At 34.1% G+C, this 17,094-nt stretch overlaps 3 protein-coding genes across 3 annotated transcripts; 1 reads left to right on the forward strand and 2 right to left on the reverse strand.

Moving 5' to 3' along the window:
* Positions 1–251: 251 nt before the first annotated feature.
* On the reverse strand, positions 252–3,155 carry LOC144839968 (sperm microtubule associated protein 2-like). Its single transcript, XM_078695570.1, has 5 exons — positions 2,861–3,155; positions 2,510–2,570; positions 2,025–2,089; positions 1,435–1,501; positions 252–1,345 (listed from the first exon to the last, which is right to left on the reverse strand). The coding sequence occupies exons 1-5, from the start codon at positions 2,877–2,879 to the stop codon at positions 793–795; spliced, it is 765 nt and encodes a 254-aa protein (XP_078551696.1). The 5' UTR covers positions 2,880–3,155; the 3' UTR covers positions 252–792.
* A 115-nt stretch (positions 3,156–3,270) lies between these two features.
* LOC144841431 (bombesin receptor subtype-3-like) lies at positions 3,271–4,257 on the forward strand. Its single transcript, XM_078697759.1, has one exon. The coding sequence runs from the start codon at positions 3,271–3,273 to the stop codon at positions 4,255–4,257; it is 987 nt and encodes a 328-aa protein (XP_078553885.1).
* Positions 4,258–6,168: 1,911 nt separating this feature from the next.
* LOC144839957 (uncharacterized) lies at positions 6,169–16,990 on the reverse strand. Its single transcript, XM_078695555.1, has 14 exons — positions 16,932–16,990; positions 15,800–15,946; positions 14,059–14,185; positions 13,459–13,566; positions 12,713–12,785; positions 11,955–12,026; positions 11,415–11,545; positions 10,842–10,967; positions 10,140–10,213; positions 9,581–9,743; positions 9,254–9,327; positions 8,828–8,887; positions 8,014–8,067; positions 6,169–7,522 (listed from the first exon to the last, which is right to left on the reverse strand). The coding sequence occupies exons 2-14, from the start codon at positions 15,932–15,934 to the stop codon at positions 7,466–7,468; spliced, it is 1,254 nt and encodes a 417-aa protein (XP_078551681.1). The 5' UTR covers positions 15,935–15,946; positions 16,932–16,990; the 3' UTR covers positions 6,169–7,465.
* Between the last annotated feature and the right edge of the window lie 104 nt (positions 16,991–17,094).

Raw genomic sequence — 17,094 nt, forward strand, 5'->3', positions numbered from 1 at the left:
TGTATATGGCCTTATTTATGTTAGTCCACCAGTCGATGTTTCGTTTTTTGTCTGGAGTTTCAGCTCAAATTGTATACGTATGAAACGCCATATGTGCAAAAATATTTATCCTTTTACTAATATTAAGTCAAAACTCTGCCTGGAACCCCAGACTATGTATATAATCTTTGCCCTCGATAGATAAATGTTTTGAATTGCAAAATAAAATTTTGATTAATAACTTTAAAAAAAACACATTTAAAACAATCGCGTACATATCAAACACATTAGTTTATTCGATCATTAAAAGTTCAATAATAAAATAAGTAATGAAATACTGGATTTTTACAAGTGCATAGATAGTTCTTGCATTCAAGTACATAAGGGAAGCAGAAAATAAAGTGATGATCAAACCTTTGGTTAAATTGGTGTAAAATATGAAATTAAAAATGCATAAAAAAAAGCACCAAATATGTATCTTTGGAATGGAGTATGATTAAGAATGATAATTTATTCTACCTACAGAAATGAATACAAAATTTATTTTTGATAGATCGCCATTACTTATACAGTACAATAAAATAACTACCTACCTAGAATATTGTATACTTTGTGCGTAAATGTTCTACAACTACAGTGCTTTAATTCCTATAATAAATAGTGCTACACTGAATGTATACTAGTCTTTATTTGAATTTTTAAACCATAATGTTACAGCGTTTGATCCCGTTTTTGGATTGGATAGTTTTAAAATAAATGTTTCATTCGTTAAATTATTGCGCATAGTTCCTATGTACAGCACGTTTTTCTAAATTAAAACTTCTTCTGCCGAACCTTTCGTGGAATGGGCATGCAAAGTTCAGCTATACGTGGCGTTGCACGTGCGTTTCGTGCTGAAGGAGAAACTCTATAAGGATCAAAATTATCTAGTTTTCCTCGACTTTTTGGTCGTGCTAGCTGTTGTAATCGTAGAGTCGCGATTGCCTTGAGAGCGGGATCTTCCACGTGCCATTCAACGGAACGAGCATACTGGTACGAAGGGTGCGTTTGCCGTGACTCTGCGAGCCGTTCAACCCAAGGACTGGCTTGCGCTTTCTTAGCTCCTTTAGAGATTTCTGGATCCCATTGATAACAATCAAACTCCCAACTTTCTTTTATCTTCAGAGGTAAATAACTTTTTTCTCGTGCAAGTTGTTCTATCCGTGCACTAGGCTCCGCCTTCTGTGCAGCTGATGTCACTCGTGTCATTACTGCTCGCTCTGGTACGTAATCTCGGTGAACTGATTTTGGAAAACTTAGTTTTTCAATTCTACCGGTCGCTTCATATTGCTTAGCAGATTCCTTTACTGGCCATATTGGATAAGACCTAAAAAAAAACATTTATTAACATCAGTACAATAATTGTTTTAAAAATAATTTAGTGAATGATAGTGAATATAAAAAAGCATACCCTACCTATCAAACTGGTAGCCTGGGTTTGCCACTTTATGTCCACACAGTTGCTCTTGTCTAGGAGTAAGTACTGTGTAGAAAAAAAAAGTAGTAAAATCTAAATAATTTAAAAAAAAATCTTTTTCTTTATTGTCGAGCAAATAGAGACATCGTTTAGTTGCGCTATATAAATCTATCTATTATTATTATTATTGCTGTAATACAGTTAGGGGAAAATGGCAAAATCAGCACTGTGGTCATGTTACAATAGTTATCTAAACAATATAGATTATCTGATAAAACTCCTAGAAAGTAGGAAGCCCCTTGTCATTTTTCCCGTCACTGTATAAAACTAAACGAGTGAGTGGGTGGACCGCATGATAGTGCAGCGCGACCTTTGTGACCTTAATGCAGTTTTTCCTGATCATTATCATTATTAATGTTATGCATCGTTGAAAGATCATGACAGTTTTAATGCTGACTATTATAAGAATTTATTTGTAACTTTTACAAATAAACTCTTGTCTGAGTTTAAACGACTGCAATTGTTTGTGTTTTACTGTTTTTTTTGCAGAATTTTTTAGAGAATATTGTTTAAGAAAAATGGAAATTACCAAAAACTGTAGTTCCATCAGGTCCAGGCTTTAGTGGCAAACTATCACGCCAGTAAACAGAGCGTCTGTAAAAAAACAAATAAATAATGAATTGCTCAATGTAAACAGTAGACCTTATGTCAATTCAATGCCAGCCAGCTTTATCTCAGTGTTAAAAATGTGTGGTTTGTGCGACCAATGACTGAGAAAAAACATATTTATGCACTAGTCCTATATCAAGAGTATTTATTATATACCGGTAGGCGTGCATTAACACTGAACAAATGTACACTAGAGCTTCCTCCTGTTTGTCTGTCTGACCATGTCTGACGACTTATTTATATAGAATAAAATGGGCTTCTACTTTTTTTTTTCAGAATAATTTAGGACTAAAATGGCATAAAATAAAAATCAAATAAAATACAGAACAATAGGCCCAACAAGGCAGTATAAAAAAAGATAAATAAAATCGAAAAGTTATTAATTAATGTCTTTGTTAATATTACCTGTCTTCTTGATAAGTTACTGGCAGCTGCTTTGGTCTGGAAAGAACATCAGTTCTTCTTTCTGTGTGAGTGATAACAAAAAATGTTACACAGTAGCCAGGTCTAGACTAGGCCTAGTCTACCTCTAGGCTAAAAGTAAACAACTTTTTCACCCACCAACAACTCATAGGTCTCGTCATACTTAACCATACTTTCAGGACTCAGCTCAGTGCATGAATGGGGATGGGCTTGTTTTTATTTCGGATTCTCATCATGTCTTACTGATTTCTAAATTATTATCTGTTTATTTTATTAATTTTATTCTCCAGTATGCTTAACATATTTTAGCAAAAACAAACAAATTATACAAACCTCTGGCTACTGTCGCCATGTATCCTTTTCTTAAATCTTTGTATTTGCACAATTCATTATCCACATGCAACAGCAGCAGCTGGCCATTCAATGTTTACACTCGTCGCACGTTGCGATGCACTTGAATGAATGGTTGCTAAGAACGCGCAATACCTACTTCCGCATTATTTTAGTCTTGTTGTGAACAGCGCCCTCAATATTTGATTAATCTTGAACTTTGAGTTTGGTCTCGTGTGTGTGCGTCGTGCACAAGATTAATATTCAAAAGATATTTTTATTGTCATTTATATTTCCTTATTTAATTAACTTTCCGGATGTCAATATTGCGATCTGCCTTATTGACAACAAGTCATCATTAGAGTTTCTAACGTCGGAAAGAGAACAACATATTTCAAAGCTAAAATTAAGCAATGACTCTGCAATGGGCTTGGGACAGCCCAGAGAGAACAGAAGACGCTCATATCTGGTTTTGTATTTACATTGTGATTGGTATTAGCGGCATCTTAGCAAACATTTTAGTTCTTATTGTCTTCTATCATGTTAAAACTAATACAAACGATCGAAATAATGTCACAACTTCTCTGATAATACACCAGTCAGTCATAGACCTAACGTCCAGCGTTTTGTTCATGTTTTTTTACGCCATTCCCGAAGGATGGCTTATCACCACAGGCGGTACAATATTTTGCAAAATTCGTTGCACTTTTTGGATACTTGCCGGAGCTTCAACCGTGAACATTGTTTTCATTGCCCTTGAGCGGTACATCGCCATTGTACATCCGATTAAATACCACGTACGTTTTAAAGGGAAACGAACTGTTTACCTCGTTTTGCCTTTGGCTTACATCTACGGAATCGTGAACCTCGGACACATCGGATTCATTGCCGATATCAATGAACACTACTATTGCGATTACTACTGGAACAATGACGTCATACAGATGATTTGTGGGATACAAGTGTTTCTGACGTTCATGGTAATACCGACAATAATCATTATATTTACTTATGGTAGTATTATTCATACATTTTACAGAAGAAAAGAGAGGTTTCCCAGGTGTTACAACAATCACCGGTATGCTGTCCAGAAAAACATTATAGTAACATTTGTCATCGTTTCCATCGCATACTTCATCTGCTGGTTCCCGGATTTAACCGTGTACCTGATTCACAATGTGACTGGTGGTGAAAAGCCCAGTATGACAAATGGTAATTTACATAGGGTCACTGTGCTCCTATGCGCTAGTAACATGCTCATTAATCCGTTCATATACGCGGCAAAATGCAGGCAATTTAGGAAAGGTTTCGTGCGTATTTATAAAAAACACATGGCAAAAAGTAGGCCTAGGTCTGCAAACGGAACCATTGAATCAGGAATAATCTCAACTAAGATGTGAAGGGAAGCAGCGTTCATAGGGGACACGACCAGCAGACGTAAAAATACTAGTAACTGCCAGCAGACGTAAACATAGTACTGACAACAGCCGTAAAAATACGAACCAATATTTTGCATCATCATCAAAAGCAAAAATACCGGGCGTTTTGAATGGTGTGCGCCCCAGCGATGGTTTCTGCAAACAAAGTTTTGCTACTACTAATTAACGACGTGAAAGTGGTAGATTAATAGAATACGCCTATCAATGTGTTGCTGTTATAAGTGGATTGGCCTATTATAATATAATTATCATGGACTTTAATCAGCGAGTTGTTGGTATTTGGCATTTCAATCTCCATCTTTCTTCGATTACGTGTACACAACAACTGATGAGTAGCAAAAATAAAGTGTGAAAATGAGTTAATAAAAATGTGAATGCATGTGCGATTTTCAATTGACCAATCAAATTGCGTTCATTCTGCCGAAACAATTATACACGGCGATAAAGTTTCTATACGCATAGTCTTGTTAAAATGGAAGTAGATTTTATAATATTGTAAGGTATAGTTTGGAAATAAAACATAAAACTAACACTAGTGGTCAAGAGATATTCAAGTAGAATTTAGTAAATGAAGTCTTACCGTGGTATAGCATGATCATAGTGAATCCTGTACCCCATAACCGGCGTAAATATCAACCGGCCTTACTAACTTCAATTTAACACAAATAAATGTGTGAAAAGGAAATGCATAATTATGCACACCTGCATAATTATGCAAATTACCTAAAGTGAGACACGGTTTACTCGAATCCTAACCATAGTACCATGGAATGCGTGTAAAACGCAAAATTATACTATTTTCTGTGTTGGTAATTTCAGTAGATCTGAGAGTGAGATTCCTTCCGGTCTCGACATTAAAGATGTATTGTCCTCTTCAAAATAATTTTTACAATTATTTGTTGTTGAATATGCCATTTTAATGAAAACAAAATTTATTTTTTAAAATTTAAAACAAAAATGGTCAAATTGGCCGCCAGCCAATGGATTTTTGGTTGAATTTAACTATTTATTATGTTATTTTATAAGTGAAAAACATAATTTTGTTTGGTTTTTTTTTACCGAAAGTGATCTTTATTAAACTACAAAATAACCTATTCAAAGTCTGATTTAATTAATCTTCATATTGCATGTTATTTGGGGACAACACGTCATCTTTAATTAATACCTACCGATTAGCAGCAATCTCCGTGTTGTTAACCGATATTGAATAAACATTGTTAGTTATCAAATCAATAATTTACACCGAATACATAACTTCTGAAGTACAAACGAAAATCCAATTATCTCTTACAAGGCAGCAGGCCTCTTTCCGTACCATTTTGCTTTTATATATTACAGTATATATACTTTTTCTCTTCTTACTAAATTTTAAAATCATGTTTGTTTATAAAATAAAAGTTTCTACATTAATAATTAATAAAGACAAAAAAAACACATGCGTTATCACTAAATTATCTTTCACTATACTACATGGGATGATGGTTTCTGTTCTGCCTACACGGTTTGCTCCCACATGGAATTGCGTCGAGATTCACGTCACAAGCTGTGATCGTGTCACAAGCTATGATCGCGACGAGTTTCGCATCACAAGCTGTGATCGTGTCGAGATTCGCGTCACAAGCTGTGATTGCGTCGAGATTCGCATCACAAGCTGTGATCGTGTCGAGATTCGCGTCACAAGTTGTGATCGCGTTGAGATTCGCGTCACAAGCTGTGATTGCGTTTAACTACGATACGATGGTAAATCTAGAAAACCACCAATCAGTGTACATTAATAATGATACCATTATCTTCTTTCAATACTCTCTTAAAAGAGATTTGATATCTATTTTCAATTACATAAAAATCAGGAACAATAAAATCCAAAACATATTTAAAATGACATACACTGTTTAATCACAATTATATATAAGTACGAAATTTTGGCAAAAACGTAAAATGTAAGAATGAAAAAAGTACTATTCAAATGTTAAATCTTTTTAAATAATATAATATAACATAATATACATGCTACGGTAGGTATAACTTAACTAGGCCTACTTACTATATCATGAAATAACAAGGTCTAAAAATTGATTTGTTAGCCAAGCATGATCAAATTTTTTAGAAATATTTTTTTTTATATACACCCACCCGAAATGGTACAGTAGATAGATACCAGGACGTATGGCTGCATGCTGTAACTTTTCTAAAAAATCGAAAATGACACTAATTGCTTGGGTAACTTATCATTGGCCTAAAAAACATCAAAGTTCTTTAATATTAATATACTTCCCTGATTAGAACAATTTTGTTTGTTTTTTTCGCCATTTTTTTACACCTTTTAAACAACAACATTATAAATCAACATATTTTATCTTTAAAGGCAAGAAAAAGATTCATTTATTTGTACATGGTATAAAATTAAAACATTTTCTCTCCATTCATTGATTTTATTATCATAAAATAAAGGCTAAACGATCAAAAAACTTCTTTTTAACATGAAACTAAGCTATTTAAATAAGGTACAGACAAAACAGTTGAAGATTGAATATTGGTGCTTTAGCAAGTGCGAACATGGCCAGCTTTCTTTGGCACCTGCAATACCTCTTCACATCATATGACATAAGGCTAGTTGAATTGAAATAACATCACAATGCAGATATAATACTGTATACATTATAGAGTTATAGAACATGAGAAACAATTTAAAATGAAACATGTAAATTACTCTTATAAAATGTGTATGTATTATTTGTAATAAAATATGTGTAAGTCTTAAAGATGTATTGTCCCCCTGAAAAAATAATGTTTAAAATTTTTTTTGTTGAATATGCCATTTTAATGTCACATAATAGTTATTCACTTTGACCAAAAATTGGGCAAACAATTTTTTTATTTACCTGAAAAAAACTGTAATTTAAAAAAAATTAGTCAAATTGGCTGCCAGCCAATGGGTTTTTGGTTAAATTTAATCGTTTATTTTGTCATTTTATAAGTGAAAACATTATTAAAAGTTCTGATTTTATTAATGTTCATTTTTCATGTTTTTGGGGGACAATACATCTTTAAGCTTGTTGACTTAATTATCAATCGTCATCAACATAATCATGAACAATTTCACTTAAAACCGACAACACAGATGAGATGTTGTTGCTTTCATATATTGCCACTACGTTCAACCGTGTCCTTACGTCAGCTGGTTGAGTAGATTCACTACTTCGGATTTCTTCCCAATTTTCACTTCCTGTAAAAAAGATGAGAGGGTGTATTTGTCAACAGACGAATAGCTGACGAGAAAGTTGACAACAATTTTGCGAGTGAGTTAAGACAGTGGAACGCGAGCATTACGTAGCCATAACATCGGTATCAGTAGCGCTCAGAAATTGCAGTAATTAAATGCAATGAGAATTAGCTAATGAATAAGCATATGAAGCAGTAAACGGGCTAGAAGTACAGTACATCGAAACAAAGTCTCTAAATAATAATTTATCTCTCACTATTTGAAATGGGTTTATACCATGTATATTTTATCTATTTGATTTCTTTCAGCAAAACTATGAAGCTCTACACTATCAAACTTCATGTGACAAAAAACATGGACATGATGATGTCATCACTACCATATTTAAGCATATCACCACCATATTTAAGCATATCACCACCATATTTGGCCACATCACTTTTTTGTCAAACTAGTTTGATAGTGTAGACAGAGCTTAAATGTTAAGATTTTACCTCCTCCTCCGTGAGTTCTTTGCCATCTTCTTTTTTCTTTTCAAGATTTTGTATCTAAAATACACACATAATAAAATTATAAATCATTATACCAGGATTATACAATGAAATATAATTGCAATTTACTATAGTATAGTGTTCTTTATGATGCAGCATATAGGAAAACACAATCAGAATTCTTTGTTGGTTTGCTTGTTTTTTTTTCATATTCAACAGCGAGTATACTCGCCATTTATAGAATGGATAAACTATTTTATAATTTATCTTGCTTATAAACTAAGTCTCATTTTAGGCTTAGGGAGTGCAGTTGAAAAAGTTCCAACCCTGACACCAAGTCAGGATTGAACACTGGGATTGGAAGGCAAGCATGTTAACCACCAAGCTACAGCTCTAGTACTTGGCCTTGACTGGTCCTAGTACAAAGTCTAATAGATAGGCCTACTACATATTCGTTTCGTCTCTACATCCTGGTTCATTAAAATGACTGGTGCATTCTTCAGTTAATACTTTGAATCAACAAAACAAAGATAGAAACAGCAAATATTCTCCATCTGTACGCATGCTTTATTCAGGTGATTTTAATGCCATAAAAGCTCAAAAAGAAGCCCATGGGCTTCTTTTTAAGGATTCTTGGGTGGTACTTTATGATGATTTTGACAAAATAGCTTGGCCATACTCTAATGTAATTCTACAATACATAACAATGACTTGGTGCAGTACACAATGCATACTACGGCCCAGTGTTCTAGATGTACGAATGCCAGACTGGAGGTCATAGGTTGGAGTCCTACTCAAATTTTAATACTTTACTTACCCCATTAAGTTTCTTTGTTAGCTTCCTTATCAACTTTTTCCTTATGACATCTTCTGATTCCTGTATAAAAAATAATTTGCTATGTTAAAAAGGTATATAATTTCTCAGAATTATTATTATATTATTTACACTATGCCCAGCCCCTACTAAGAAACCATTGGTGCAATCGACATAATCAGCAGACCCTCAAAATCCTCACTCTTTTTAAATGAAAGAGAGAGTAGGTCACTGGGAGGTGTTTGAGAATGACCAGTTGTATACGCTTATAGATTGAAAACAAGTATCTTTATTTGGAGTAATCGGTTTATAATTAATTTTGCATTTTTGTTTATTCCTATTTAATGAAAAGAGAACTGCACTGTATTCATGTTACAAGAATATAGATTATCTGATAAAAATCCTGACTGTAATAGTAAATTAACTCACATCTTGAGAGGAGTCGTCGATGGACAATGGTGGGCTGACCTTTTCTTCTTTTTCTGTTTTAATATCTTTATTTTCTGTTTTAATAAAAAAAAAAACTAAATTAAATTGGTGTGGCATAATGCAATGAATAACATCATATACATGGTAGTGATATGTTTAAATATGGTAATGATATGACATCATCATGTCCATATATGACATCACATTTTTTTGTCACAATGCATACTGTATGTACGTATATCTATCCAATGAATATTTTACATGCCAATTACGTTTACAATGTGACAGTCCAACACACAATACAGTATAATTCAAAAGCACACTTACCAATAACCTTTTTACTTTTGTTTGTCGCTTCAGGAATACAAGCGTCATCACCATTTTGTGCATGTTGTTCAGCTAGGCCTCCAACAGATGGAACGGCTTTCTTATTTCGCAACTGAGGTGTGCCTCCTCGCCCTCGGCCAACCATTCTAATATACATTTTGGCCTAGAAAAATAAAATTGTCAAAACATTTTTTTGTTTTCTTATTTCCAAGATCTTGATAGGAATAGGGTAAATCTCGTCACATTTCTCCGAAACCTTGAAATACCGGAATGGTGTCCGACGGGGCTTAGTTTTTTACCAACCCTGAAACCAGTTCTAGAAATACCGGGATGGTGTCCGGCGGGGGATAGTTTCACCATGTAGTTTAAGTTCTTTTTATTTGTTGTTAGCCGAAACCGTTCAAATTCATTTCAATGTAAATGTTTTTTATATGTTTACAAAATAATGACAATAAATTTACTTGACTTGATTTATATGACCTGTGGAATTTCAAACTCTTTTCCAAAGATGACCTCAACTTGATTTACTCTCAAATTTATATTTAAATAGATAACCTACCTCTGAAGCATCTGTTTGGCCATTTGTCTGATTTGATGCGTTGCCAAAATTTGCTGCCATGCCACGACCAAAACCTAAAAACAGTTTAGAAAGCATTTCAGTGTTGCAATAAAACTAGGAAAAATACAATAAATGAAGATTATTGCGACAAAACTGTAGAAAAAACATGCAAATAAAATAAGAAATTTCTGATAGAAACAAACAAGTGACCAAACACAAGAAGCTCTAGTTCCTTAAGATACATTATACAAGAAAGTTTATTGTCTTCGTAAAAAACAAAGAAATGTCGGTTATCAGCAAATCCGATTAAAAATACATATACATAAAACGGACAAAAAAATGACAAGAAATGTAAAAATATAAAACAGAAAATTAAGAATCTTTAAAAGGTTAAAATCGTATAGTTACAAATTACATTCTAGAGACACCAGTGTAATATGAATAGCGTTTGGCACAACATAATTTCTAAAACGACATCGCACATTACGTGGTGGACAAAGTCTACTACCAAACCTATTTATTTAATTTATTTTTTTTTTTATTTATTCAATTTCCTGACATATACAATACAAAGAGGACAAAACAAATATAAAAGGCAAGGAAATACCAATGCTAGTAGGTTATAACAACAATGTAATAGCTGCATCAGGTCGTTCATTAATTTTACTTGCTTGATAGATTGTGTATGTGGATTGTTTTTACCTTGAGGCGATGGTGAACGTTTGCCAGCCTTCTTTGCTTCCTCAGCTTGAATCTGGCTTACCATCTTTATCTGTTTGTTCATTAGCATTCCTCTACCAAGACCAATTAGACCAAGTTGCTGGCCACCTACAAAAGACAAAAATAACTGTTTAAATAATCACTATGTTCACATTGATACGAAATGATGAACCCTTGTGACCTCAGTGTGAAGTGATTCCTGTGATCTCTCATGTGAACAGGACTGTTTTGCATGGTAAATCATTCAGAGCTTAATAACTTAATAAAACTAAAGATGTGGACAAATTTCTTAACTCTGTCCACATTAATACAATATGATGAACCCTCAAGAGTGGTGACCTCACTGTACAGTGATTCTTGTGATCTCTTGTGTGAACAGGACTGTTTGGCATGGTAAATTTGGTATTACATCATTCAGAGCTTAATAACTTAATAAAACTAAAGAGGTGGACACATTTCTTATGATGAATCCTCAAGAGTAGTGATTCTTGTGATCTCTCGTGGGAACAGGACTGTTTGGCAAGGTAAATTTTAAGAGGCGGACACATTTCTTACCAATAGCAGTTTGACTAACTTGTTGGTATGTCTTTGGGGGTTCTCGAGGCAACCTCAAAGGACCTTGCTTTGAGGCCGGTATTAATGCTGGTGGTCTGGAGTCACTGCTAAACCTCTCTGGCTCTGGTGGTCTTAAGGAATATAAAATAATATACATAATAAATATACTATAATCATAAAGCAATACAACAACATAATTCAGTTGAAAATGAAAGCAAAAAATGTCATGACAGGCACAAAAATTGGAATGCATATAAAAAATAATAGTATGAAGGGCTAGTGTTACCCAAAAGCTCTGATAATTTTTCTGACTGTTTTAATTATCGTTTTGATTTAGCTGTTTGCTTATTTTATTTTGTATCTCCACTGAGATACAGCCAGTTATACCCACAGCATTGTCATTTTTCAGTAATTTGCCATGGATTTAAAAATATAGTACATGTATACAGTAGTAATCAATCACAGTTTTTTTCAGAATCAAGCATCATACTGTAGTACTATTTAAAGTGAATTATTATTATTATAAATTCATTGACTTACAATCCCGCTTTTCTTCGTTCTTCTTGTCGTATCAGGTATTCTCTGTGGGCACGCTTTTCAGAAGGAGTCATTCTATTGGCACGTAGAAAAATCACGAACCAATGAATATGAATTTATTGAACTGTTTTACATGACCGGTTAAAACCACTACTACTCAGGGGAAACCTCTATTAATGGGACACTTTACCATGAAATGAACAAGAGAATATTCTATATGTTACTGTAACACTAAAAAACCCTGCTACTAAATGGACACCACTATTAGGATCAGTGGCGTAACGCAGAGGCCCGAGGCCCCTGGTTTAGGAAACCTAAGTGGTTCTGCAAGTTCCAACGCTAAAGGCCTCGGGCCTTTTTTTTTAGCCTTTTCGGCATATTTTAATGCCTGTTTTTTCCTCCGGGCACTGCTCATGGGCCCCTATAAGCTACGGGGCTCCTGAGTTTAGCCAGTGAGCGCTCATAGTCGTTATGCCACTGATTAGGAGACACTTGTGTTAAGTTCTTTACTGTATTACACCGAATAACACAGCTAACAAAGTAGAGTAAAATAAAAGAACCACTAAACCTTTATCAAGTCATTGTATTTAGGCTCTGTCTACATTATCAAACTAGTTTGACAAAAAAGTGTGATGTGCCCAAATATGGTAGTGATATGCTTAAATATGGTAGTGATATAACATCATCATGTCCAAATATGGGCACATTTTTTTCTCACAAAAAGTTTGATAGTGTAGACAAAGCTATAAGCTCTAACTTACCCACTAGTGTTGCGATAGATCTGTGACAAACGTTCAGGAGGATCGTAATCAAATGTGCGTTCGTTTTGTACATCTTTAAAGAAAAGAAACGTTAATTAGATGGAGCAAGGAATTGAAACTGTTTTAGTTTATGAATTATGCATAGAGATATTGTACTGGATTTGGGCTGTGTTTCTCCTGCAACAGTTTAATATACCATATACAGTCTGGTGACCTATTCTGCTGAAATGTACTATTATTAGGATGGTGCTTGTAAAATTGTATTACCTAAAAAATATATATTTTTTTTTTAAAGTTATGACGAATAGAGTTCTACACTTCATGATTTAGAATGACCCAATTAACCTCAAACTGTATTATTGGTAAAAAAATATGCAGATACTTGCATTAAATATGAAATATACAGTATTACATAACATATACTGAAGAAGAGCTAGTGTTGCCCAAAAGCTCTGCAATTGTTTCTGGCTGTTTCACTTTATTGTTTTGTAATAGCTTTTTGCTTATTTTGTATCTCCATTGAGATCCAGCCACTGATACACACAGCATTGTCATTTTTTCAGTGCTTATTTAATTTTGTATCTCCATTGAGATCCAGCCACTGATACACACAGCGTTGTCATTTTTTCAGTGCTTATTTTATTTTGTATCTCCATTGAGATCCAGTCACTGATACCCACAGCATTGTCAATATTTCAGTAATTTGCCTTTGGATTTATATAATAAATAATATACACTATAGTTACCTTCTTCCCAGTTCTCGGAGCATGGCGGTGGTTGGTAAGTATTGGTATAGGACGGTACATCTGTACACCCTTTATAATTGGATGCATCACCCTTTTGTTTCAGGGAGTCTTAACAAAAAATACAAATAAACATCCAATAAAACAAACGCTTTGTTATACGAATTTCAATTTATATTTCTGGATTATTAGAACCCATCTATTAAGGTCGCTCACGATCGGCATAGTGCTTCTGGGGGACAAACAGGGTTCATCCTGTTTTTTTTGTCCTTTTATACCTCACCTGTGGTGGTCACTTTGAATAGTGGTGGTCACTATTAAAGTAGAGGGTAATCTTCCCTTCCCGACCGGTCGTGGGCGACCAATGCTTTTTTTTACTTTTTTTGTACATAATTTTTGTTTGTAATAATTGAAATTGTATATTGTAATTGTGAATAATTCAATTCAAGTTATAGTAAAAAGGTGACACCAAAAAATATGTCTGACTCTTAGTCTTAATAGGGTGTCTCCTGAACGGGGTTGGAATAATATTGTTTTTACATATTTGGGTCTTGGAAATGTCTCCTTATACTGTCAATATATAATGTATACACACAACATTACCATACAAAATGTCTTGTTCAATAACTCGCCTATCAGGGCAAATTGTTACATGGTAATTTAATTTCGGTCGGGGAAATAAATGTCGTTCGTTAAATGGACATGTAGCCATATCTACCGTTGGGTGATTCTGAAATGAAATAAGAAACAATACTTTTTAAAATAGTTAAAAGCTGCTAGTTATAACGTGAGCATTTTAAAGATCCATTTCCTACATTTTTTAGATCTAATTTAAGGTCACAAACTAAAAAAAAATAAAAATAAATAGTACATTGTCCTATTGCGATAAATTGGTAAAATGTGAAAATTAAGTTGATTCTAATAATATAAGCAGCCCGATATAAATGCCAACATGCATTGCGCGCGGATTGATATTTTCGTTTTTCCTCTGTGATTCATCCACTTTCGATCAAATCGTGAAAGCCAAAACAAATGGAAGTAACATAACTTTTCAGCGAAGTGAAAATACCAGGTTTCCCCCATTTTGTATTAACGGATTCTGGCAAAAACAGAAAGACAACTAATGCAGCAACTAGACAATGTCAGGCAAGGCTTATAGCTTGAGTACTGTACAATGTTTATATGTTACTACTGTTTACCAGCTAGGCCTACAAACTAAGCCTGCTAGGTATTGCGTTGTTTCTCTCTTCTTATCAATTGACCATAAAACATACATTTAAGACAAGGAATGACCTAGTTTAATATTTTTAAAGTATTATATATGGATTATTTATTTTAAAAAAAGGCAACAATTGAAGGGAATGAGTCTTTAAAACACTAATAAAGCATTATATTACATAGCCTATGTAAATATGTGAACGTGATTGGTTGAAACTGCATCACATGGCTACCGCTGCGAGGATCGTAAATCGTATATATCCTCGAGTACGATGATATTGACTGAGTAATTTTCGCGTAATTATCGTGTCTCTGTCATTAAACACATAAAATCCAGCCAATTTTCGAGTACAATGATATCGACTGTGTAATTTTTGTGTGGCAACACTCGTGTTTGGCGATAAATAAACAAAAGTCATCTACTACTGCCATGGGTCTTGAACTCGCGATGAAATTGTCACTCCATCACAAGACAACGCTGCACCACGGAACTTTGTTGAAGAAATTAATCAACTAAACTATTTAAACTATGCATACATAGCGCCCTCATTTGTTATTAGTCCTCTCTAGATGTGACGAAAGACCGTTTGTGATTGGTTAATACTCACAGTAGTAACCGGTACGCGCGCGACGCACTGCACATCCGGTGATTCGGCTCGAAGAAGGCGATTTATTATTTATTCGGCCTACCTGATAATATTATTATTATTAATGTAGGCTTATTGGTGGAAATTCTTCTGTTATAATTTAAATGACCTACTGTAGGCTAGTGAATATTTTATTGCCAAGGAATCATTAATTAGTAATTATCTGTATATTATTCTTCGCAAGGTAAGGTGTCTAGGCAGCTTGTTTACATACAATACAAAAAGGAGGCCTAGCCTAGCTACCCGACCCAGCAGATATTCTGCTTGTTGTTGGCTATGTAATATAACAGATATCGCCTTTTATATCGGTAAAATATAAGATTTAACATCCCCTCGGGATATTATGTTCTCGAGGAATTATATATTTCCCTCAGCTGCGCTTCGGGAAATATATATTCCCTCGAGCATAATATCATTCCCTTGGGAATGTCAAATCTTATATTTCACCTCTAAGCAGGCAATATCTGTATAATATTTACCTTGCGACAGATACTGATATGATATGGGTAGCGCATCGCTGATATTTTGTGGTTTTTATCATACGGACAGGTCAGTAGTGCTTTTGAATCATCGTTTGTTGAGCTTGGGGTTCTGTATGCATTTGGTTTACTCATGTTGCTACTTTACTGAAAAAAAAAAAATTGTTATGCACAATTGGAATGATTTGCGCAATAAAAAAAGAAAATCCTTGCCGTCTAATTTATCGTCTTCCTTATAAAAACATATGCCTACAGTAGGTAGGCCTAAATCGTTTATTTTATATTTATAATAATTTATTCTCTTAAGTTATTAATAAATAATTATTATTCTTGCATTATTCATCAATATTGGCCTAGGATATTAAGATTATTGATCTTTGGTTTTATCAAATAATAATACTGAAAAATATTATGTAATTGTAATTACGTATTTTCATTCAAATTGTGCCTAGCCTAGGCCCTAGTAGATAAATTTCTAAAAATAAAATATAGTTGAGTTATATAATTATGATATTGAATTGTTATTAATAACAATGTCAACGATTATTGTGGTACATTTAATTTAAATTAATTTATTATATAGGCCTTATGTATATAATATCAATTTAATTGTGACATTGTCCAATAAAAACGCGTTACATATCACAGTTGACGCAAATTTGAAATATCTTCTTTTGTCATTGAGGCGCAACATCCAATTTCGACCTAGCCTAGGCCTACTATAATAGTTACCCATATTCTGGGCTTTTAGTCTTCCTAGACAACAAGGAAGGCCTCTAATAATAATAATATACTGTATACTATATATATGCCTCTTCCGGCCTCTATATATAGCAGTCCCTCTCTCTCCTCTCGGTTAGGCCATGGAGGTAGAATATACGTACCTCCATGGTAAGGCCTACCACCATTCCGTCGTGCGCGTGGAAAATGTACTAGCATCTAGGGCCAGGCCTAGCTAGGCGGCTAGAGTAGGCCTAGCTAGGCCCTAACTAGGTCGGACGGAACAGGCCTAGCTTAGATATATTTCTATTATAAAAACAAGTATTTGATTAAATGCATCTTCATCGGCGCTACTGTAAATTTCTTAACAATAAAGCTGTCAGAAAGTTACATTTAGTACACATTTACTTACTGTTTTCAATTCGGACGAAGCTGTATGTCCCTCCTCATGGATGGATGCGTAATTTGAGAGATGTTGTGACGTATGCGCCTCCCACTAACTACTGAGCATGCTCAAACAACAACGCGTGACAAAGACCACCACAGATCTTTACTTATTTTACTTAGATAATAGA

The sequence above is a fragment of the Antedon bifida genome, chromosome 4, assembly GCF_963402885.1.
Source record: "Antedon bifida chromosome 4, ecAntBifi1.1, whole genome shotgun sequence".
Taxonomy (NCBI): Eukaryota; Metazoa; Echinodermata; class Crinoidea; order Comatulida; family Antedonidae; genus Antedon; species Antedon bifida.

Bases quoted from the DNA above. Each gene is read 5' to 3' on its own strand.
- LOC144839968 (XM_078695570.1), bottom strand. The intron at 1,502-2,024 runs GTAATTTCCATT...TTTTCTACACAG, and splicing joins TGATGGAACTACAGTTTTTG to TACTTACTCCTAGACAAGAG. The intron at 1,346-1,434 runs GTAGGGTATGCT...GTTTTTTTTTAG, and splicing joins CCAGGCTACCAGTTTGATAG to GTCTTATCCAATATGGCCAG.
- LOC144841431 (XM_078697759.1), top strand. From the start codon at position 3,271: ATGACTCTGCAATGGGCTTGGGACAGCCCAGAGAGAACAGAAGACGCT.
- LOC144839957 (XM_078695555.1), bottom strand. From the start codon at position 15,934: ATGAGTAAACCAAATGCATACAGAACCCCAAGCTCAACAAACGATGAT. The intron at 14,186-15,799 runs GTAAATATTATA...ATTTCATTTCAG, and splicing joins ATATCAGTATCTGTCGCAAG to AATCACCCAACGGTAGATAT. The intron at 7,523-8,013 runs GTAAAATCTTAA...TCTTTTTTACAG, and splicing joins AAGAACTCACGGAGGAGGAG to GAAGTGAAAATTGGGAAGAA.